General features: G+C 42.5%; 2 protein-coding genes and 1 long non-coding RNA gene across 3 annotated transcripts in view; 1 reads left to right on the top strand and 2 right to left on the bottom strand.

Moving 5' to 3' along the window:
* Gtf2h1 (general transcription factor IIH subunit 1) overlaps positions 1–11,663 on the bottom strand; it is a 28,156-nt gene extending 16,493 nt beyond the window's left edge. The window contains 4 exon segments of the mRNA NM_001399644.1: positions 1,166–1,328; positions 2,389–2,581; positions 4,039–4,207; positions 11,489–11,663. Of these exon segments, the coding sequence (NP_001386573.1) occupies positions 1,166–1,328; positions 2,389–2,581; positions 4,039–4,192 (510 nt within the window). The 5' untranslated portion in view covers positions 4,193–4,207; positions 11,489–11,663.
* A 471-nt stretch (positions 11,664–12,134) lies between these two features.
* Positions 12,135–24,667, top strand: part of Hps5 (HPS5, biogenesis of lysosomal organelles complex 2 subunit 2) — a 39,502-nt gene continuing 26,969 nt past the window's right edge. Inside the window, 6 exon segments of the mRNA NM_001135612.1 lie at positions 12,135–12,317; positions 16,475–16,630; positions 20,374–20,484; positions 20,571–20,635; positions 21,218–21,410; positions 22,819–22,952. Of these exon segments, the coding sequence (NP_001129084.1) occupies positions 16,523–16,630; positions 20,374–20,484; positions 20,571–20,635; positions 21,218–21,410; positions 22,819–22,952 (611 nt within the window). The 5' untranslated portion in view covers positions 12,135–12,317; positions 16,475–16,522.
* Positions 17,115–17,626, bottom strand: LOC134483108 (uncharacterized). The gene is made up of 2 exons (XR_015651528.1): positions 17,480–17,626; positions 17,115–17,248 (listed from the first exon to the last, which is right to left on the bottom strand). It is a non-coding gene; the product is annotated as an uncharacterized LOC134483108 (long non-coding RNA).

Here is a 24,667-nt window from a genome sequence, read left to right as displayed (position 1 = left end):
AACCACGGCTACGCAGCAAGGTCCCATCTCAGTGTGTAAAGATACTACTTGTATTAAAAGACCATGCCAACCACTGACAACAAAATTTTCTTTTTCAGACAAGATTTCACCATGTACCGAGGCTTGGAACTTACATATAGACCAAGTTTCCCTGAACTCAGAGATCCACCTGCTTCTGCCTCCTGAGTGCTAGGATTAAAAGGTCTGCCCTACATGCTTGATGACGACAAGTTTCACTAAATTACGTCAAAGAAAATGCCAAAAATTTCAAGAGAAATAAATCATTCTGGCCTGTGAAGATAACTCAGTGGGTAAAGCAAGGGAAGACTTGAGTATCGCTGCCCAGAACCTACAAGCTGGACGCTGTAGAGCATGCATGCGTAACCCTAGCGCAGCAAATGCATGGAGACAGAGAGCAGGGACATTCCGAGAGCACCCACAGGATACTTGACTCAAACAAAGCAGAAGTCAAGGACAAACACCTCAAGTTATCCTCTGACTTCCATATGCATACCATGCACATGTGCCTATGTTTACACACACACACACCCCAAATCCACAAGTTTTTTTTTCTTTTGAGACACATTCTGACATAGCTGAGTGTGGTGTTCTGAATGAGATGTGCCCCACAAGTCTCAGGCATTTGAATATTTGGTTCCCAAGTAGTGGTTGCTTGGGGAGGACTAAGAGGTATGGCTTTGCTGGACCAAGTGTATCACTGTGGTTGGGCTTTGAGGTTTCAAAAGGCTCACACCAAACCCACAGATGTCAGCTTTCAGTTGTTGCTCTAGCAGCCTGCTGCCATCAGAGACTACAACCCCCTGGAACTGTAAACTCAATTTAACGCTTTTTTTTTTTCTTTTCTTCTTTTCGGAGCTGGGGATCGAACCCAGGGCCTTGAGCTTGCTAGGCAAGCACTCTACCACTGAGCTAAATCCCCAACCCCTCAATTTAACTCTTACAAGTTGCCTTACTAAAGATATTTTATCATAACTGTAGAAAAATAACTATGACATTGAGACTGGCCTTGAATCACTGATCCTCCTGCCTCTTCTGCCTAAATGCCGGGATTACAGACAGGGTCCCCCAATCCCTAAATGTCCCTGTTACAAAAATACTGGAGTTTTCCTATTTTTCCCTTCAGAAATCTAGAAAGGTCACATACCAGAAATGCTGCAGAAATGCCAACATCCTGCTTGTGACTGGATGTAGAGCTCTCTGTTGCATTCACATTTAAACGGTTGGCCCAGAACTCCTCAGCACTGATCACTTGGCTCACAACAAGGTCTTTATAGAGCTGGAATAAAACAGGATCTTCTTGGAGCATTCTGGTGATAGAGTAAATATAATTAAACTTCTGGGACATTCACACAACTTTCATTTTGTGACGACTGAGCTACAGACGTCATTTCATTAAATCATTTTTAGAGTAACAAATGGAAGTACAGAAAAAGGGAAGGAACTTTGAAGAAGCAGACTACATTTTTTAATACAAAGAACTGGTCTTATACATCTCTGCATCCTTTCACTACAAAGTCCACTTTGTATCTGAACAGTACTATATTCTTCAACACATAAAGGTGGACAGAAAAGGCTGACAGAGTTCCCAGTATTCATTTATCATTTTGACAAGCACAAGGAATTATAAGTAACAACTCAAAACAGGTATTATTAATGAAATAATCTCCTACTAGGAATCTCCATTGCTTCTCTAGCTCAATACTTTTACAGTATGGCTTCTTCTTCTTTTTTTCGGAGCTGGGACCGAACCTAGGGCCTTGCAGTTGCTAGGCAAGCGCTCTACCACTGAGCCAAATCCCCAAGCCCCCCTCCCCTTTTTTTGGTTTTTTTTCGGAGCTGGGGACCGAACCCAGGGCCTTTGTGCTTCCTAGGCAAGCGCTCTACCACTGAGCTAAATCCCCAACCCCTAATATGGCTTCTTTTTTAAAAATTATGATTATTACTATTTTGCCATTGAAGAAAGGCTTTCAATGGGAGTTAAGAAACACAGAACAAGGAACACAGAGAGAAAGACCCTCTGCAAAGTAGAGTTGAGACTCAAAAGTCTGAAACCCTATATAGTACAGATTCTTGGTTTCCTATTCACAAACATTCTTTTAATAGTTTAGTATCTTCTCTGTAATTAAAAAGCTGGAGAAAGAAAGCAAAGAACTAAAGTGTTTTGTAATGTCAGGCCTCCCAATCAAACGGCAGCCCTTTTGCAGTAACTTTTGAGGTTGCATGGTCTTGTTTGTCTAAGGTCATACAGTGAGTGACCAAGTGGCAAAAGCAGAGACTCAGAGGCATTGACAGCACAAATCCCATTTCCTACAGGAGGAGACTTGCCAAACCCACTAGCAGAGCAGGGAAGCAGATCCCCACTCTTACCTGTTCTTCTCCTCCAGTTCTTTGTTGGCTTTCCGCTTGAACTTGGGCAGCAGCTGCTGAAGGAGGTCCTTCACTGCATCCCGCTCTTTCACGGCTGTGCTTTCGTTGGAAAAATGGAAGTTTGTTGTGTCCCCTGCATGCAGGACCAGCTGAAGTTGTATCTTAGCTTTTCCTTCTGGACTTATTTTCTGGCCTAAGACAAGCATGAAGCTAATTAGGTGAGGACATTTACAATGTAATCTTAGCACTTGGAAGTTGGCAGCAGGGCAATCAGAATTTCACAGACATCCTGGGCTTAACAAGCTTAAGTCTAACTTGGGATACAGGAGATGCTGCCACAACAGTAAGTGAGAATGAAAGTGAAAATAACCAGAGCACATCACATACATGCATGACACTGTCAAGAATTGTATTAACAAAACTGAACAAAACAAAATGAATGAATAAGAACAGCCTGGGAGTTGGTAGCGATTCATGAGTGGAACTCTTGTTCACCTCCTATGAGGACCTTGTCTGATCCTCAGCAATGTAAAAACTTACCTGTCTCTAAGCAAACTCCAAGGATTGAGAGCAATTGATATAAACCTATTGCATATGCCAGAGCCACAATCTATGGCCTTTTTCTTTGGAGGCAGGGTCTCCTGTAGTCCAGGCTGCTCTCAAACTCTATTTGAAGCTAAGGATGACCTTTATCTTTTGATCTTCTTTCCTTTACCTACCTTGCCAGGATTATAGGATGTGTCACCACACTAGGTTGTGTAGTATTGGGGACCAAACTCAGGACTGTGTACTTGTTACACAAGCTCCCTACTTACTGAGCTATATGACCAGTCCCTCAAGATTTTCATCATCATCGTGACCACCACCACCACCACCACCACCTGAGACTGAGAGTGCTAAAATACATTCATAGCAGAACTTGTGTTTTCCTTATGCATTTTGCCTCCGTGTATGTATGTGCCCCATGTGCATAGCCTGGTGCCTAAGGAAGCCAGAAGAGGGTGTTGGATCCCCTGCCCCAGAACTGGAGTTACAAATGGGTGATGGCATGGGGTTTTCTTTAAGAAAAGCAAATACTGGGGTTGGGGATTTAGCTCAGCGGTAGAGCACTTGCCTAGCGAGCGCAAGGCCCTGGGTTCGATCCCCAGCTCCGAAAAAAAGAAAAGAGGAAAAAAAAAAAAAAAAAAAGAAAGAAAAGCAAATACTCTTTTAACATCTGAGCCAGCGCTCCAAGCCCGGATTCTATGTAGTTAGCAAATGGCCATCAAGGCAACAATGCTTTTCCTTTCTCACCTAACAGAGATGGAGGGCTTTGTTCCAATAGGCAGTGAGGCATAGGTACAGAGCTCTCACTATAACATAAACTGATTTCTGATGATCCCACTGACTCTGCTGTCTTGCTAGTGTTGAGATTATAACAATGTGCCACCTTACCCAACTCATCTAGACAGATTTTATAAACCTTAAACAGATGATATTCTGACTGTAAAGATGATGCTTCCAAACCAATAGTTTAGATGAAACTAGTTCACACTATGTAAACCTGCAATGCCCCGCTGCACAGTTGATGATCCTATTTTATAACTACCACTATGTGTTATTCTAATATAAAATACAAAACCAACATTAGACGTAGTACGTATGACTTACATTTAATATCTGCATACATATGGCTGATTGTAAATCTGTCTTTGCCTTCAGGTGCCCAAGCAATTCTTTCTGCCATGAGGTATAGTGCTCCATCCTGCTTCTTCTGACGAACCTTCTTCACAATCAGCAATACTTCTTCTGATGAAGTTGCCATGATGGCTATAAGGTGCTGATGGGGGTGGGGTGGGGGTGGGAAGTGGGTAAGAAGGGAAGAAAAACAAATCAACCATATCAATGTGGGTTGAAGTAAACAAATGAACAAACAAACAAAAAATAGAAGTATAGGGGCTGGAGAGATGGCTTAGAAGTTAAGAGCACATGCTGCTCTTTACTGAGGACCCAGCTTCCATTTCTAGGATCTACATGGTAGTTCACAGCCACTTGTAACTCAAGTTTGAGGGAATACAACATCCTCTTCTGGCTTCTGCAGGCATAGCATGCCTGTGGTACACATACATACACAGAGACAAAGCACCTGTAATTTTTTTTTTCTTTTCTTTTTTTTTCGGAGCTGGGGACCGAACAGCGCTCTACCACTGAGCCAAATCCCCAACTCCTGTAATTTTTTTTAAAGTATAATTAACAGGGGTTGGGGATTTAGCTCAGTGGTAGAGCGCTTGTCTAGCAAGCGCAAGGCCCTGGGTTCGGTCCCCAGCTCTGAAAAAAAGAAAAAAAAAAGTATAATTAACAAACCAACAAAAAGCATAATGACTATTTTTAAAACAGTCAGTGTAAGCCCACACACCATAACCTAAACCACATGGAACATTTCTGGAACATTCCTACTACCTATGAATACCGACTTATTTCTAGTCAATTCTTTCTTTTCTTAAGCAACTAATTCCTGATTTGGTATTATCCCACTTTTAGTATAGGAATCAAAATGGTGTGCTACGTGATGTCTGTAATCACAGTACTTAGGAGTATAAGGCAGGAGTTCAAAGCCACTGTGATACAGTAAGACCCTGTTTGTTTCAGGGGGTAGGGGAAGGGATATCTTTCTTTCTTTCTTTTTTTTTTTTTTTTGGTTCTTTTTTTCGGACCTGGGGACCGAACCCAGGGCTTGCACTTGCTAGCCAAGCGCTCTACCACTGAGCTAAATCCCCAACCCTGGGGGAGGGATATCTTGAAGAGAAAGTGATGACAGATAATATAGTTGCCCTTACAGGTATTATGCTTTTGTCAAGGATCGATTAAGTAGAACTAGGTTTCTGTCTGGGTCAGGTCGACATGAGAGTTAACTACATATGCCATGTATGTATGCAAGTATGACTAGGACAGGCAACAAGTTGATTTATTTCTTCCCTGATTATCTACAATAAATGTATTTTTGCACTGAATGAGCTGATGACCTCGATTTAATCCCTGGATCCCATAAGATGACAGCAAAGAACTGTTTCTGACAAGTTGTCCTATGACTTCTAGGTAAGCAATGCTTTGTGTGCACACATGCATCCACAGACTAAAAATGACCAGCACATAGGAGGCAGAGGCAAAACTATGGCTGCAAGTTCCTGGTCAGTCTGTTCTATTTATTGAGTTTTAAGGGTTACATATAGGGAAACCTTGGCTCAAAGGGATTTAAAAAACAAAAAACTAAACAAAAAAACCTTAATAGTTGATTCTCTATAAAATCAAATGTACAGTACATTTGGGTAAGAACTAAAACACTGTTAGCTACTTATAATTCTGCAAGAGTAAAATTTAAAATTTATTCATAAATATTAGCTTTATAATATTTATGGAACTGTTAACCCTCCCACCCCCCACCTCCATGAGACAGGGCCTCTCTGTGTGGCCCTGGCTGTCTTGAAATTACAATGTAGACCAGGCTGGCTTTGAACTCTCAGAGATCTGCTTTCCTCTGCCTCCAGAGTGCTGAGATTAATGGTGTGCTGCATCTCCCCCCCACCCCCATACACACACACAATGGCCCAGCAAAGACACCTACAGTACAAGCTTCCAGTGAACTGAACGGGAAATAACAGAAGCATCTCTGAGTGGGGAAGGCAAAGAAGCAAATGGGTGACAGACAGAACCTGGAAAGTGAAGAGTTCACTACATAATAGGACTGACTTTTAGTACTTAACGATGGTCCTTCCTACGAAACACAGAAACCATTTCCACAAAATTTAGGGCAGGACTGAGATGCAGCTTAGAGACTGGATACTGGCCCAACTTTCTCTAGGTCTTGGGTTAATCCTCCCTCTCTTCCATTAAAACTTTTAAAAAGACAAAAAAAAAAAAAAAAAAAAATTGAACAGTGGGTACACTGTCAACTGTCTCAAATAATTTGCTGCCAAGTTTCTCTGGTCATCTGTACTATCCTTGTGAACTGTAAAGAGAATACATTTAGGAAAGCGAACAGAAGCACTGGGGCCACTTTACAATGGTTTCTGTGATTTTCAGACTTCTTGGAGGGGTTTTCTTGGGCTCTTCCCATAGAATTCTGTAAGGGCTATAGTGTTTCTTTTATGAAAAATATTGCTGTAGGCCACTTTAAATTCCATCTGGTCAATGAAGAGATGCATTATTTTATGAATTATCTGTCACAAGACTTCTTTAAACAATAAGATCCCCTAGGAAAGGCATGAATGCATTCCTTTAGTTTGTGACCTTGCCTGAAGCTGCATGTATATGTCTTTGTTCTCAGACTTGATACATTTTTCTCTCTCCTCTCAACTGGTTTTCAGTCTTTTTTTTTTTTTGCAGTGGATTTTAGTCTCTGAAGTCATTACTGTCTTCTAATATTCTCTTCATAGCACTTACCACAACTTGAATTTAGTTTTTAAGTAATTCTCACTAAGGCAGCATACACAAGAGCTTTAGCATACACAAGAGCTTCTCAGGTCTACACCAGGTCCTCTGAATATATTACGCCTTCTAGTGTGGTGCTTTATGGAATTCCTGAGTGTGTGAGAGTGTGGGCCTTTGCTTCTTGTGCTTTCTCTTGAGCTCTTTTCCTTCTGTTTGTCTTGTCTAATTGTTAGTTTTGTTTTATCTTACTATATTTCATTTCACTACTATCCCTTAGAAGCTGGTTTGTTTTCTAATGAGACAGAAAGGGAGTGGATCTGGATGAGAACTGGAAGGAACAGAGAGGGAGGGAAAACTCTGTAAGAATACACTATGTGAAGGGAAAAAAAATTTTTAATAAAAGGAAAAAAATCATTTAATAACAACAACAACAGCAACAACAATAATAATAAATCATGGAAATTTTTTCTCCAAAAAACAAGATCTTGTAAGTAAATTTACAAAATTAAAAATGTACTGCTTTTCAGGAAAATATGTGAACATGTTACGTGCTACATATCTCTTAATATTTAACCATATAATGACATGACTAAAAACTTTACAAAGACAAAATTTTTTTTTCCTTTTTAAAACTATAAGCACTATACTTCAAAATTTCACCACAAACTAACTACTTTTTGTTTTGAAGTCTCAGAGTCATACTAGAGGTATTTGAGCTCTGCAGAGCAGACGCAGTTTGGGTTCACAGCACCGTGTTTTTCTTAGAGACGGAGCTGAAGAGTGAAGGCTTAGCACTTAGGATATCCTGGACTAGGCATTGTTACATGCTTCTCCGAACCAGCAGTCCAATTTGGTGTTAAGGATATATGCATACTTCAAATAGTTCTTTTGACTTCCAGAGGTTTCTGATACACTGAAAACCACAGCAGGAAATTATGACACTGACAACAATGGGATCTCTCCTAGCATTAAACATATATGTGAAAAAAACATGTATGTCTCCCTCAGTAAGGGTCACAAAGGCCAAGACTCCATGTGTAGTGTTCATTACAATATAGCACCCAGTAGCACAGCACACTCCTCAGAAGGGCCTAATATGTATTTGTGACATCTAAATAAAATCTTTATTAAATTAATTTGGTCTCACCAAGATACAGGCAACATTTTCACATCTATCTTCAACTCAACTATAGGATATCATAGCTTTTCATTCATAGACCACAAAGATACCCCCAGCTGGATTCTGCCCTAGAGAGAAATGTTAGGAAAACTTTCCAACAGCCGAACAGAAATCTTTATATACTGTCTCTGAATTTGCATTACCTATCTTCTTTCTCCAAGTATATAGAAAGATAAACTCCTTTTCACTCTCGGCTCCTGGAAGGGAGGTTTGCAAGAGTGAGCTTTATCTCTGGCATAAAACATGGACATCTGCTCAGGATATCAAAGGCAGAGATCGAAGTGCCAAGTTCAAGGGCAGTCTTAAGATATATGCTAAGATCCCACCTTAAAGAAAATAAGCTCTAAACGTTACTTGCTATCAAGCAACCCACAATGTTTTTATCAGTGCAACAATTCAGGGAACAAAACCTTGAAAAGTATGTAAAAGGGACCAACGAGGGGTTGGATAGATGGCTTATCTCTTAAGAGCACTTGTTCTTGACGAGGCTCTGGGTTTGACTGCCAACACCCACATGGTGGCTGGAACTCCAGTTCCAGGGGATCTGAGGTTCTTTTCTGGCTTTCTCAGGCACCAGGCTCACAGTGGTGTATGGGATATCCATACACATAAAACAAAAATTAAAAGGAAACTGAAATGTACTATTATAGCTGTAAAGATGGTTCTGCACTAAAGTTTTAAGGAAAACAAAGTACACTGTAAAAGGAAATAAGCAAATACCTACTAATAAAAACTGCACCCTAAAAAATGCTGGGATCAAAAGGCACCCACCACCACACCCAATGCTTTTATTACTTTTAGTTGACTTTTCTTTTTAACTGTAACAATCTTCCAAGTATTTTTAAAGAACTCAGAACACCTTAATCACCTTTCTTTTCTTTTCTTTTCTTTTCTGAAATAAGGTCTCACTATGTAGCCTTAGCTAGCCTGAAACTTACTATGTAGACAGGGCTAACAGCAAGCTCAAGAGAGTCACCTGCTTCTGCCTTCCAAGTGCTGGAACTAACAGTGTGCTCTACCAAGGCCAGCTCTTAAATTGCTTTTTCACATCTGGACTGCTATACTTACTATGAGACTCAAATTCAATTTGTTGAATTGTTCAGTTGGTCAAGGAAATATAGAACATGATCTCTCCCTTTGAATGCAGATGATTTAAGCTGGGTGTGGTGGTTCAAGCCTGTAATCCCAGCACTTGAGAAGTAGAGGCAGGTGCTACCATGAGTTCAAGGCCAGTTTTTGCTACACTGGGGGGACACCATGCCTCAAAAAACCCCCTAAAACCAAAACCAAACAACAACAAAAACCCTGCTAATATGCTCAAAATTCTTTCCAGAGTTGTCTTCAAAAGGCACTAGGATGTCACTAGAGGTTATATTGCATTGTTATCTCTTCTTGTGACTAGTTTTGCTTTTAAGAATCTTTTTTTTTTTTTTTTTTTGGTTCTTTTTTTTCGGAGCTGGGGACCGAACCCAGGGCCTTGTGCTTCCTAGGTAAGCGCTCTACCACTGAGCTAAATCCCCAGCCCCTGCTTTTAAGAATCTTAAAGGGTAATGAGTTATAGAAATAAATGATCTCTGAAACGAGCACTCGGAAGACAGAGGGAGGTGGATCCCTGTGAGTTCCAGGTGAGCCTGGTCTACAGATTGGGTCAAGATTGAGCCAAGGCTGCTCAGCGAAACCCTCTCTTAAAACAAACAAAAAAACCAAAACAACAACAAAACCAAAAACAAGAGAAACAGAATTTTAGGGTTGATAAATTATTGGCAATTTTCGAAATTGTTTTCAAAATGTTTTTCGGTGCCCTTAAAAGACAGGAATAAGGCCCGCCTAAATTCTGCTTCACAGTAGCATGTTGCCTTTTTTTTTTTTGAGACAGAGTTTCTCTGTGTTGACCTGCCTGTCCTGGAACTCCCTCAATTCAGAAATCTGCCTTCCCCTGCCTCCCCAGTGCTGGGATTAAAAAGGCACGTGCCACCAACTTCCAGCTTCCATGTTGCTTTTTTATGTTGGAATTTCAGGCAAAAATTCATGGGCAAAATGTTTCGCTTCTTTAAAACCACTAGGGCTGAAGAGATGACTCAGCGGTTAAGAGCATTGGTGTTAAGAGCACTGGCTACTCTCCCATAGGACCTAAGGTTCAATTTCCAGCACCCACATGGCAGTTCACAACTTTAATTCCAGTTCTAGGGAATCTGACCTTATGCAAACATATGGGCAGGCCTAACACCAATGTACATTAATAAAATTAACCAACTTAAAAAAAAAAAAAAGGAAACCACTAGTCTGGGGCTAGGTGTGGTAACGCACACCTTTAACCTTCGAATTCAAGAGGCAATTGATCTCTGTGTGTCAAGGCCAGCCTGGGCTACAAAAAAAGAGTTCCAGGACAGCTAGGACTGTTACACAGAGAAAACTTGTGGAGAGTGGAGGGTCAGGAGAGGAATGAAAGGAAGGAAAAGGAAGTCACAAGTCTGGATATTGATTGGAGCCAAGCCCTTAGTGTGTTTCAAGTCAATTTTCTGTTCCCAGGCCTGCATGCTTACCAAGCAATCTACATTGAGCTGTACTTACAGTCTTGTATTATTATTATTATTTTTTTGGGGGGGTCATCTCTGGAAATGAAACCCAGGATCTTACAGGGCCTAGCAAGAACTCTTAGCTTTGAGCTGCATTCCAGACTCTCAAACCTGTTTTACGGTATTTTAAACTGGAGTCTTTAAATGAGCAACAACAAAAGTCAGCCAAACCAACTACGAAAAACAAAAACAAACAAGACCCCCAAATTAAACTGTGTATAAGTGAGGACACAACTTCCGGAAATTGGTTCTCTCCTTCCACCACGTGGGTCCCAGAGATGGAACTCAGGTTTGGCAGCAAGTACCTTTACCAGTTGAGCCATCTCACTGTAGCCCTGGGCATAAGTTTTAACATCTTTCTCCCACCCTTGTTTTACAGATGGTAAAATGGGCATGTAAGGGTCAATTTCACATTAATTTAGCTTCTAAGAATACTGGAGATCTTAGAAAGAAAAGTAATCACATATTTACATGTATTGTGTCCGCTTTACATTACAAGACTGTCAAACTGGTCATAACTAAAACTGGGTGTGTGGCTCAAGCTTTAATAACAGTTTGAAGAGCAGGATGACAGGTGCAAGCAAAATGCACGAGGCCACCAAGGTTAGAGGGCTTCTTTTACAGGAGTCGAAAGACTCTCCAAGGCAGACTTCCTAACGGGAAGGGCCTCGGTGTCTCGGAGAAACCTCACTTCCTTCGTTCTCAGGTGAGTCTGATTCTAGTTCCTCCCCGCGGAAGAACGGAATGCCTTTAGGCAGTAGATTAAGGGTCAGGGCACCTCCTTCCCATTTCGGGATAAGAAGGGCAAACCACACAGCCAGTTTGTAAGGGTCGTGGAGACTACTACAGCGAAGAGCTCAATCCGCGCTGCCCCGCACCCCCGGGGCCTGTCAGACCCTCACTGCCAGCTCAACCCCATTCTTCGGTCTGAACTTACCAGGTGGGAGCTACTGTCTCCGGCCTGGGGTGCGTGAACCGCGTCCTGTCGGATCTGGCTCCGCCGAGCTTCTCACAGCCGCTGCACGGAGGAGGGTGAAACCCTGCGGCCGCAGCCGTCGCCACCGCCTCTGTTGCCGGGGGGTCTCGCCTCCATCGCTGGCTGCGAGGGCGCTGAGGGCACGTGACCGGAAATGACAGGGCGGGCCTCCGGGGCACGTGACCACCACTGTGGCCGCCATGACACCTTCCGCTAGCTCCCGCCCTCCCCCACCGGTTCCCGCCTGTTTTGTTTCTCCTCTTCGGTCTCGAGTGGCGGAGAGTTTCGGGATTCAGTTTGGCTCGCCTTTCTCCCTAGAGAGCATCCGGTCCGGATCGATGATGCGTCCTCGGCCCGAGTCGGTTCTCTGACTGCAGGCCGCAGGGAGCGTAATCGCGACCGCGGCCGGAGGGGGAGGGAGCACGCGCGGGGGAGGGGCGTGACCGTCACGTGACAAGGAAGTGCCGTTAACAGCGCTTTCCCGATTCCTGGCGCCTCTGGATGACGTCATCAAGGGAGGGAGGAGCGATAGTGTGTCTGAAGTTCAGGTTCCGCTGTCAAGGCATGTTGAGAGTCTGTGGAGCCTGCTAAGGAAAGCGATCACTAGTCAGTTTGCGGTTCTATGATCCTGGCTTGGAAAATCTGCTTCCTGGACTTCTCCAGAGCGACAGCTGCGGTTTACAGTTAGGGCGGTTTAAAAGTTAGTTGTGATTGACAGGAGCTTCTTGTGGTAAGGGACTTGTTCTGCTCTTTCTTCATCTCCAGCAGAACCTCCAGGGCCTAAAACACGGTAGGCACTTGGAACAATGAATGAATGAATGAATGAATGAATGAATGAGGTAGAGTTCTAATATGGAAATAAAATATTGATTTCCCTTTGCAAAATTTCTTCAATTTTTGTTACTTTGTGTCTTTCGAGTCTTTCCTTTCACATACCTTGTGGGACTCGATACACCATGGTTTGCTTTGGCTTAGTGAGCAGCAATCACTGTCTACCACTCTTGAATTATCATAAAAAAATCTCGGGAAGTGGAAAAAATGACGATCTTACATGTATTCTACTTTCATTTATTATTGGGGGAGGAGGTGGCATGGCTTTTTTTAATTGGTTCTCTCCTTGCATCTTTTTGTGAGTTCTTGGGCCCTAAGTTGTGTTACCAGGCACAGCAATAAACCATCTCTTGGGCATTTTTTCCCCTTTTCCTTTATGTTTTCTTTCGTGTATTCTACTTTCAAGACTTCTTTTTGGGTGTGGGGAGCGTTGTGACTCTTGGGAAAACCAACCTTATAAAAAGATGGTAGATGTTCACTGATTTCCCATCTTCTAAGAGGCTAGTGTTCTTTAATTTTTTTTCCTGACAGCACACAGAAGTAACGTTTAATCTCAGCTTTTTAGAAAAGCAGAGCTTATTGGGTTAAGAATATTTAATGAGGGCTGGGGATTTAGCTCAGCGGTAGAGTGCTTGCCTAGGAAGCACAAGGCCCTGGGTTCGGTCCCCAGCTCCGAAAAAAAGAACCAAAAAAAAAAAAGAATATTTAATGAACCTCGTAATTAAAGCTACAGAAGTTCACATGTATGTACAGAAAGAGGAAGGGAAGAGTTCAGGATAGGTGAATAGCAGGAGAAGGGTAAGATGGGAGATGAAGCTTAAAAAGGAAGTAAAGATGAGATCACATTGTATGGAAAAGGAAGCTGGGTTTTTTGTTTTTTGTTTTGTTTTTTGTTTTAGCTACTACTAGTTAGAAGTCAGTTTTAAGTTTCCTATTGAGAATGTCAAGAGAGAGGCTTCTTCCCACAGATTTTCTGGAAGGCTTGACCTTCACTGATTTATCACTCTGCACTTTAAAATCTGTGTTTCCTAGCATCTGCCCATAGCACTTTACAGAACATGGACAAACTTTCCGCACTGAATCCTTCTGTGACCTACCAACTTGAGTTTAGGTTCCTTGGTTTAGAGTTAGAAGTGCTTTGTACCTTGCCCCAAATTTGCATTTTATATTTAACCAAGGACTAAACTCCGAGGACTAATTCTCCAACTACATTCAGCACTTTTCTGTTTCTGCTGTTTGAGCTCTGCCTGCTACCCTTTCCCCTTTTCCTCCTGATAAAAGATGGCCTGGGAGTACTGGTACTTCTTTTAGGGTTTTTTTTCCTGTGGTTTTCTTTGACTTACTGTTATCCTTTATGAGAATTTTGTGTGTGTTTGTATATGTGTGTTGTATTGGTGATGTTCTTTTTGACTAGAATTGATTTCCGGGATTCTTTTTTTTTTTTTTTAAATTTACTTATTTATTATATATAAGTACACTGTAGCTGTCTTCAGACACACCAGAAGAGGGCATCAGATCTCATTATAGATGGTTGTGAGCCACCATGTGGTTGCTGGGATTTGAACTCAGGACCTCAGGAAGAGCAGTCAGTGCTCTTAACCACTGACTGCTCTCTTCAGCCCAATTTCCGGGATTCTTTTACTTATCACAGCTTCATGACTGTTACTATTATTTCACTAACTACCTCAAGAAAGGAAGTGACTGAGATAAGGAGTTTTCTTGGATAAGGAGTTGTTAAATATTTTGAATGTAGTCATGCTAAGTTTTTTGGTTTTTAGTTTGTTTATTTTTGGCTTGTTTTAGAATACAATTCTTACAGAGGTCAAGTTATACTAAGGATACATTACTAGCAGAGAATAAAGTTGTATTATATGTATATAATAAAAAAAGTCACAGAGAAGGGCAGGGACACATTCCGTGGTAGAACACAGGCTCAGTTTATAAAGATCTTGGGTTTTATTCTCTTAACGCCACAAGAATAAGAAAAACAAACCTCCACATGTCTCTGGGCTTTACCCCTGGAAGGTGTGCTCTGAGATTAGGACTTTGCTTTGTCTTCCGTTGTTATCTCTAGAACAATGCCCAGCACATGAGCGAAGCTTAGTACGTTATCTGCTGAATGAATGTGCTTCTAAAACAGTGTCAGAAACACAAATCACAGAAAAAATAAAAACAGACGCTTCTGATTTTTTTCCATGGTATCTGTTTGCTTTAGAATCTTTAATTGTTTTTATTTTTGTGTGAATGTGTGTGGGGACACCTATGCCCATGTGCATGTGGAGGCCAAGAAGGAGATCATCACATGTCTCCCTTAATGTCCTTCCATGCCTGGCTTCTCTGTGTGTGCTGGAGATGCAATAAACACGGGACCTCATGTTTATGCATCAAGCTCTTTACCCAGTGTCATCTCCCAGACGCTGCTCCTGCTGCTGCTTCTCCTCCCCCTCTTCTTCACTCACTTGGTAGGTAGCAGAAGATTGGGAAGTTAGAATTAGGGAGTAGAAGGTTTTGAAGCTGCTTGACATTAGCTCTGTGGTCAACTCCACTGTGTTCATTGCCATTGAGGGCAAGACCCCTTTAGGGTCCATTTCTTTCAAGCTGTTTCCAGGTAAAGTTCAAAAGACAGCAGAAAACTTGCGTTCTGATCACTGAAGTGATTTGATTATGAGGGTTCCTGCTTTCACAGAATTAAACCAGGACTTGAGCCTTGAGTGATGACATCATATACCATCATGACACTTGTGACAAGTCCATCTGTGGAGTAAAATCTCATGAGGATGATGGGAATCTCAACTTGAAGCCTGTTGGTCCTAGCATCATGTTTATGGAAAATGCTGGACCGAACACCAAGTGCTTTCTTGTTTGTTATGTGCACTGCCAAGACTCATTGGATGGCATGCATATGGTTTTTGCCCATATAAAAGATGACCTGAACATCTATGAGTCTGACAAAGACCAGCAAGGTCACCAACTTCTTTTCTCTTTTTTTTTCATGGAAATTGGTGACATTTGACCACCCTGCCTCCCAAAAATAGTGTATTTGAGAGCAGTTGAACAGATACAATGTTTTATGTGGCATTTATTGCCTTATAGTCTTAGCTTACTCATTCCTCTTTGGTTTCTTTTGTTAAAGCCTTTATTCTTAATTAGCTAATTATTTAAAATTTATATGTATATGAATAAGTGTGAGTGCCATAGAATATGTGTGTGTAATTCAGAGAACTTTTTTTTTTCTTTTTCTTTTTTCTTTTTTTTTTTTTTTTTTTTTTTTCCGGAGCTGGGGACCGAACCCAGGGCCTTGCGCTTGCTAGGCAAGCGCTCTACCACTGAGCTAAATCCCCAACCCCTCTTTTTTCTTTTTTTAGGAGCTGGGGACCGAACCCAGGGCCTTGCACTCGCTAGGCAAGCGCTCTACCGCTGAGCCAAATCCCCAACCCCAAGCCCTTACTTTTTTTTTTTTTCCTCTTTTCCTTTTTTCCGGAGCTGGGGACCGAACCCAGGGCCTTGCGCTTGCTAGGCAAGCGCTCTACCGCTGAGCCAAGTCCCCAGCCCCAAGCCCTTACTCTTTAAGGTCCAACTCTCTGTTCCTCAGTTCTCAGTAGGTACATTCGCCCCTTTGGCGTACATAACTTTAGCTAGACTAGAGAGAAAGATCCAGAGGCTTCTTCCTGTTGAGCGTTGTGCAATTGTTGGCAGATAATGAGGGTGTGATGGTGGGACTTTATCATTTGAGGGCCTTACAGCGGTTGCCTCTTACTTAAAGCTGTACACTGATCATTTATGACACAAAGAAACACAGTGGGATTGCTACTTTACCTCTGAGGAGCTTGGTTGGTTTTCCTCTAAGTCTTACTCTGTCCATCTTTCTTATGTAAATTGTTCCGTGGTACAGTGGGATAGGACTATGAAGGGACTCCTGAGAGTCAAGGAATGACACAGCGTGAATGATCCTTTGCATATAATTGGTACCTACGTGTGTCTCCCATCCCCAACTTCCAGAGGAGGTTGTCTTTTCTGTTGAATGTTAATATATGCTGCATAACTGATTATATTAATTGTAACATTAATATGTTACAATTTTAAAATTGTATTTTTGCAGGCTTTTTTTCTTTTCAGAGAGAAATCCTGTGCCTATTACAGAACAATCTTCCTCTTTCTGGCTAAATGACTTCTGTGCCCGTGATACCAGAAGCCTACAGCCATGTTCTTGCAGAGTTTGAGTCCTTGGACCCGTTACTCACAGCCCTGCGGCTGGACTCCAGTCGTCTGAAGGTGAGCTTCCACTTTAAGACAGCGTCTCATGTAGCCCTTACTTTTGTTTTCACATCCGTATTTCATGTGCTCTGCCATTCTTGCCCTGCACTACTTCCTGGTTTTGTGGGCTCTTGGGGCTCCTGTCTGCTGTGCCTCACGTGGAATTAGCTCATTCTTTATTTTTTGAATATCATTTGAATTCCTTCTCAGTTCTAGAATATGATAGTTATTACTTGTTTTCCCCCTTCTTGGTAATCTTGCTGTCTTCTCTCAAAGAGTCACACACTTCACTGGCGTTCACAGTATGGGCGAGCAGCGCCCCATTACGTTCTGGAGCAACATGAACTCCTGCAGCTCCTGGAAGCAGAGGATGCTGATACAATCTTAGTACTTATGCTAAGGCGGAAGCTCTGTGCGAAGCACACGGTTCCCTGAACCCTCAGATTCTTGGTTAAACACGGGGATGTCACAGTGAGGAATAAAGTCTTAATCAGTCACATTCACAAGTAATTTTACTTATTTATTTATTTTTGGTTTTCTGAGACAGTTTCTCTGTGTAGTCCTGTACTGGAACCTGCTCTGTAGACCAGGCTGGCCTCGATCCTGAGAGATCCATCTGCCAGTGCCTCCCGAGTGCTGGGATTTAAAGTGTGTGTTACCACCACTCAGCATGGTTTTATCTCTAAACCTTTGCTGTTGCCTCGAATCACCCACCCTTCTTTCTTTTCTTTTTTCATCTTCCCTGGGTTTTTCTTCTTCCCTCCCTCCTTTCCCCTTCTTCGCCACCTCTCCCTCCTTCCCTCCCTCCCTCCCTCCCTCCCTTTCTTCCTCCCTCCCACCCTCCCTTCCTTCCTTTCTTTGTCTCACCCTATAGCCCAGACTTGTCAGAAGCTCACTGTGCAGCCTAGGCTGACCCAGCTCTCAAGCCGGCATGCCCGGCTCACCGTCCTCAGTGCTGAGATCACAGGCACAGGCCTGATGGCTCAATGCAGATCTCTGTTTTCTGAGAAGAAGGAAGTAATAGCTAGACTAGCGCAGTCAACAGTGTGAAGGTCGATACCGGAAATGTTTTCAGCTGCAAGTCACAGCGCACCTTACTGTCAAACACAACAGTGACTACATTGATAACGGAGTTGTGAGAATTCTGAGTGCTAGTGAGGAAACTTGAAGAAAAGAAGGCAAGAGTCTTGTGACCTCAGCTTCCTCAAAATACAGATTTATTCTTGGAATGTGTTTTCATGCTCCTCCCGGTGTAGCCTAGGTGTTACAGGATATTGAATGTGTTTCTTGTTAGGGTGTGGCCCAGCCTTTAGTGCACAGTTTTAAACCCTCTGGCCAAATACAGACATGCCCATAGTACACACTTTTAAACCCAAACAGTGACGATAAAGTTAGTTTGTAAAAGGAAGCACCCATAGTTCAAAGTGATATCTAGTTGAGTGTCAGACAAAGTGATGAATCAGAGAAAGATTTGACAGAATAGGATATGTGCTGTTCTGTCTCAGGAAGACGGAGGAGAGGGAAGCTACTTAAGGGAGAGACAGGCAGTATAAAAGAAGAGAGTGCAGGGGCTGGAGAGATGGCTCAGTGGTTAAGAGCACCCGACTGCTCTTCCAGAGGTCATGAGTTCAATTCCCAGCAACCACATGGTGGCTCACAACCATCTGTAATGGGATCTGATGCCCTCTTCTGGTGTATCTGAAGACAGCTACAGTGTACTTATATATATAATAAATAAATTAAAAAAAAAGAGAGAGTGCAGTAAAGGATACAGTAGGGTTTGTGGAGAGCAGTGCTGTAGAGTGGAGAGTGAGAGTAGAGCAGCACAGAGGGAGGAGGAGGCAGTTCTACCGGGAGAGTTTGACAGAGACAGATTGAAGAGAGAACAAGCTAGACACAGATAAAGACAGAATGAGCAAGAGAATGAGGAGACGGGAGATTAGAGGAGACTGCTAGAGTTAGTTTGAGGCAGAGCAGAGCAATTCAGAGACCAAGAGAAAAGCTAGATTGGATCAGTCAGCTAGGAGAGGAGTTTGAGCCAGAAGAGCTGAGTTGAACCAGCCAGCCAGAGTTCAGAGAGAACAAGGAAGGATAAGCTTATTCAGCAAGTCTCGGAGGCTGAAAATATTCTAGGCCTAGATTACATTGCACAGAGGCTAGAAGCTTCCAGGACTAGGCCTAGGTTAGCAGACTGAGGCAGTAAGTTTCTGAGACAACAATTACTACAGGAGAATAAAAGTACTTTTACAGACAGGAGTGAGTTTGCTGCAGCTGTTGTTACTCATGTGTCCGTCTCTGTGGAAACATGTTTTTCCACTTGTGGCTTGTCCTTGTGGTTGAACAGTTAACTTAGGTGATTCTTCTTTTTTTTTTTTTTTTTTTAAGATTTTATTTTATTGTATATGAGTACACTGTAGCTGTCTTCAGACACACCAGAAGAGGGCATCAGATCTCATTACAGATGGTTGTGAGCCATCATGTGGTTGCTGGGATTTGAACTCAGGACCTCAGGAAGAGCAGTCAGTGCTCTTAACCGCTGAGCCATCTCTCCAGCCCTAGGTGATTCTTCTTAATCCTCAGAATATAAATTATCTAGTGCTCTGAATAGAGTTGGCTATTTTATGAGACTTTAGTCCTCACTTTTAGACCCCACTCTTCCAGGTTCGTGCTGCCCACTAGTGTTAAACACCTTACCATAGAGGTTAATGTAGTAAGTACATTCATAATCTTACTGGACCTCAGCATTACTTGGTTTAGGGTAGTGGCCTGGTGAGGATACTGAGGACATAGGCTTCTCCATCTTTCTTCTCCCATCAGACATGTCGGCTTTTTTACAGACACAGTAATATAATATCCTGTCTACTTTAGCAACTCCAGTAGGAATGAAGGGCCAAGAACAAAGGTTTGGACATTTTCTTGACTCTACCTTTCATTAGAGAAGACAACATGTCCCAAGAAGTTTCTAGCAAAGCTGAATCTGTTGGCTGGGACTGAGTCCCTTGGCCAATGCTGCCAGCAAAGGAACCTACAAAAAAAAAAAAAAAGAATACTTGGGTTTGTTTTTTTTTTTTTTTTTTCAGCTTCCGTATTGGAAAGAAACAAAGTTGAAGAGGAGTGGGAATGGTTTTTAGTCAAGCTACTGACACATTTGGCACAGACATTGTATACAGCGTAGATACATCTTTCTCTGGTGGCTAAGAAAAGAACTGAGCAGGCTGAGGTTGTGAGACACACAGTGGTTGTGGGATCTGCATCTGAGCCCTTCCAGTCTGAACCCTTTCGGTCTCATTGTGGGCGTATGTGATGGTTCTACAGATGGAAGTGATTTAAGTGAGCAAATGATAGAAGTAGCTATTGTCCCTTGGTAGTTATTCTGTTTCCTCAGTTGTAACCAGCACTGGAATGACCTGGTCAAATTATGAAAATATGAACTGTTTAATAACTGGTTGTAACAAAGAAAAATTATACATTTATACAATTGAGCCTTTTCAGCGTTTGGAGATTCAGCTAAAAGTTTAAAAGGGGAATGTTCTTTGGCATATTTCAGTGTTCTGGGATTCTAAAGGAGTGCGGTTACATTGTGTCCTTGTGGGCAGGGGAGGGGAAGGAAGCGCGCACAGACCCTCAGTGCTTGTTTCCAGTGCCTAGGTTATTTTTAAGTTGGGAATGCAGCTTAGGTTCTCGTGCAGGCCGGGTGGCCTGTAACTGAGGTGCATCCCCAGTGCACAGTGGATATCACAATTGTCTCCTCCTGCTCTTAGTGTTCCAGCATAGCTGTGTCTCGGAAATGGCTGGCCTTAGGCAGCACAGGAGGAGGACTCAATCTCATTCAGAAAGATGGCTGGAAGCAAAGGCTGTTTCTCTCCCACCGGGTAAGACCAAGGACATTCACCCATGTAATCAATCATTTAGAGTGAAAGAAGAATGGAATCAAACGATTCTTTGTCTGATGTTCTAGGAAGGGGCAATCTCTCAGATTGCCTGCTGCTCTCATGATGATGATTATGTTGCCGTGGCTACCAGGTGAGAAACCCTTAAAGCTGACCTTTTCCAAATGTGTGTGACACTGATGTGTGTGCTTGTCAGGACTACCAGCCATCTCGTCTCACCTAGCATTACCCGGGTGTCACTTCTGAAAGCCACATCCTGGGAATCCAAGACTGCTCAGTGTCCAAGTCATCTGGGAGGGGGAGTTGGTCACCCTAGTGTTTGTGGAAAATGCTGATCTGAGGCAACAGCATCTAAAAGGCCTTAAAAGAGACTGGGAAGAGTAGCCTCTCCCTGAGGAGCTAGTACAGGTCTGGCTGTGTCTTACTGCCCTCTGGACCTCCTCCTTTTCTTAATCTTCATGCTCAAGCCTGTACCATCTCCAGTCTTGCTGAGGGAGAGAATGGGAACAGAGAATTTTGAACACTTAGGTTTTCCTAATTTTTTGATTTGATGGCCAAAACAAGGAAGTGAACACTTTGATTTATAACTCTTTCCCCAAAGAACAAGAGTTTATACTGTATTCAATATGGCTAATATTTTGCAGTTGAGTTTTCTTTTTTGTCATTGCCCTCAGTGTTTTTGTGGTAACTCGATTTGCTTGTTACTTGTCTACAGTCAAGGTCTTGTAGTTGTTTGGGAATTAAATCAAGAGCGTCGTGGGAAACCAGAGCGAATCCATGTGTCCTCAGAACACAAAGGCCGAAAAGTTACCGCCCTTTGTTGGGACACAGCTGTCCTGAGAGTCTTTGTAGGTGACCACGTGGGCAAAGTTTCTGCCATCAAACTCAATACTTTGAAACAAGCAAAGGTGAGGAACGCTCCAGCTCCTGTGTGTCCTAAGGAGGTAACTTGTGGAGCTCTGAATGCAGGATTCAGTTTTATCTGCTATATTCTCTAGAAGCCTTGGAGAATTCAACCGTTACTGACCTGCTTCAGTGTAGAGCCCTGGGAGAAGAAACTTACGTGTGTTGTCTAAGTTACTCTAGTGAGCATACCAGAATATTCTGGTTTGTCCACAATGACTCACCAAAGTCATTTGATTTCTGATACAAGTTTGATTCAAAATACAAGTAAGCTGGACACGGTGCTGTGTGCCTTTAATCCCAGCCCCTGGGAGGCAGAGGCAGGCCACAGGGTGAGTTCCAGGACAGCCAGGGCTACACAGAGAAACCCTGTCTTGAAAAACCAAAAAGAGAAGTAGAAACCGTACTCAAAAGGAGAAATACTGTCCATAGGTGAAAAATTCTCCTGTATACATTATACATTAATTCATTTTTCTTTTTCATTTCAACTTCACAAACAGATAATTACAAACAGAACTTTGAGGCATATTTTCACAGATTTTTATTTATTTATTTATTTTCTTTTTTTTTTTTTTTGTTGTTGTTTTTTGTTTTTTTTTTTTTTTTTTGAGACGGGGTTTCTCTTTGTAGTCCTGGATATCCTGGAAGTTTCTACATAGACCAGGCTGGCCTTGAACTCATAGAGATCCTCCTGCCTCTGTCTTCTGAGTGCTGGGATTAAAGGTGCCACCATGTCCAGCCTCACAAATTTTTTTTTCCTTTTTTTTTCCGGAGCTGGGGACTGAACCCAGGGCCTTGCGCTTGCTAGGCAAGCACTCTACCACTGAGCTAAATCCTCAACCCCCAGCCTCACAAATTTTAAGTGATGGAAATTTTTATATCTTTGTAGACAAACTAAGTCCTGGCATATTTTATTTCGCATGTTTTTACATCTTTTTAGTTTATTGTACATGTATGAGTATTTTATCAGATGTATTTCTCGGTTTTGCACATTTTGAAATTGGAGTTGTGGACACTTGTGAAGAACTAAGTGTGTTCTCGGAACAAGAACAACAAATATTCTTTAACTACTGAGCCATCGCTCTAGTTTCTTATTTCTTTACATAGCCCTGCCTTTCCTGGAACTTACTATGTGACCTGGCTGGCTTCAAACAGAGGATCAGCCTGCCTCTGCCTCCCAAGTGCTGGGATTAAAGGTGTGCACTACCATGCCTGGGTTTTTTTTCAAGTTTTTGAACTTTTACATTTTTTTTTTCTTGATTTATCACAGCCTTGATCTCAGAGGAGTCCTCTGGCTCAGTTTGCTGAGAGTACAAGTGTGTGCTTCCACTCCTGACGTATTCTGGCTTATTTCACCAGGTCAAGCAGAGACTGTGTGTATCGGGAATATATTTCCTTCTCACTTCCCTATAGGCAGCTGCGGCCTTTGTGATGTTTCCTGTCCAGACAATAATAACAGTCGACTCCTGTGTCGTCCAGTTAGATTATTTGGATGGAAGATTACTTGTGTCTTCACTGACTCGAACCTTCTTGTGCGACACTGAGAGGTATTGGTTAGCTGACCACAGCATTATAGAGTTTCAGACCTTTCAGGTCTAAGTTCCGCTAGTCACAGAGCCAAAATCCTTTGAATAATTTTGTGGATGCTGATAAGATGTTGAGGTAATTATTAAAAATACCCGGGGTTGGGGATTTAGCTCAGTGGTAGAGCACTTGCCTAGCAAGCACAAGGCCCTGGGTTTGGTCCCCAGCCCGAAAAAAAAAAGAACCAAAAAAAAAAAAAAATACCCACACGCCCTCACTAGCCGGCATCGTCAAGCCATCTGGCATTAGTGGGGTATGTTCATCTCAAGTACTAGTGTGGCACCATGCATGCTACCCTCAGCTACTCTCTGGCACCATCGGTCTCTCCACCCCCATTGTTAGCTGTCCTCACCCGGCTGTCTCTCTGCCAGCTGGAAACTCTCTGGTTCTAGCAACTCAGTAAAATCAAAACTCCAGATGCAAGCAACCAGATTTATGTATTAAATTTTCAGTCCATAAAACCTCCACACAAGCAACTGATGATGATATAAACTGCCTACCTAGATAAGATAAATTGACCTATAAAATTCCATCCCTTTAGAAATATTCATAACTACCTGTGGCCGTTTAAGGCCACACGGATCTGGGTCCTCCACCTTGTTCTCCTTTCTTTCTCCTCTCTCTCCCCTTACCAAAACTCTGTCCCCCCGTCCCCTTCCTCACTGTTTAGTCATAGGCTCTGCCCCTTCCTATGCCAGCCCTCACCTTCATAGAGACAACAATTCACAGTAAGATTTAAATGTAAGTTGATGTGACAATAAAAGGAGACAGAGTCGTCCCATGGATGACTAAGGCAAGCAATCAGTGGCCCTACCCAGTGGCACCCGCTAAGTGCCATGGGAGTGCCGAGCACCTGCCTCACTGTGCAGTCAGAAAGGCTGCCCTGACTTTTGCTGTTGCTCTTTTTAAAATTTGTCATCTCTTTAATAGCATTTTGCTAATGGCAAAATTGGGTAAGGAGTCACTAGAGGCTTTGTGAAGCTGACGAAATGGCACTAAGGTCTGAAGGGTGGAGACAGAGGTGCAGGGAATGGCAAGGGAATGTGTCAGAGGTGCTTGTGCAGTACTGAGTGGATTAGGAAACAGCTTAAATGAGCATTATCCATCTCTGGCACAGTTCTCCAGCCACTCTCCCTACTCTGAAGTGTTCCGTGGCCATTGTTTCATGCTGGCTATGATTGGTTTGCTGGCTGCCCTATTTCTTAGATTATGCCTTCTTTAAAAATTTGTTATGCAAAACTTCAAGCTTGCTCAAAAAAGTGAGAATTCTGCAATTAACAAGGCCTTAAGTATGCATTTCATGGGGTACAGCTAGATTGAACTGCAGTTATGTAGAACCTGCTGTGGAAATAGCATGTAAAATGGTCCCCTTCTATTAGCTGCGATTCAGTTTGGGAGATTATGGACAGTATAATGACTTAAAAGTTAACACATTTTTTTTTGTTTAGTTTTAACCTACATTCTACCCATCAAATAGCATACTTTAAAAATTGCAACTGCTGGGCTGGAGAGATGGCTCAGTGGTTGAGAGCACTGACTGCTCTTCCAGAGGTACTGAGTTCAAATCCCAGCAACCACATGGTGGCTCACAACCATCTGTGGTGGGATCTGATGCCCTCTTCTGGTGTATCTGAAAACAGCTACAGTGTACTCATATGCATAAAATAAATAAATAAAT

Source organism: Rattus norvegicus, chromosome 1, assembly GCF_021556685.1.
Source record: "Rattus norvegicus strain SHRSP/BbbUtx chromosome 1, alternate assembly SHRSP_T2T, whole genome shotgun sequence".
In the NCBI taxonomy this organism is placed as follows: Eukaryota; Metazoa; Chordata; class Mammalia; order Rodentia; family Muridae; genus Rattus; species Rattus norvegicus.
This window is presented reverse-complemented; position numbering and strand designations above follow the sequence as displayed.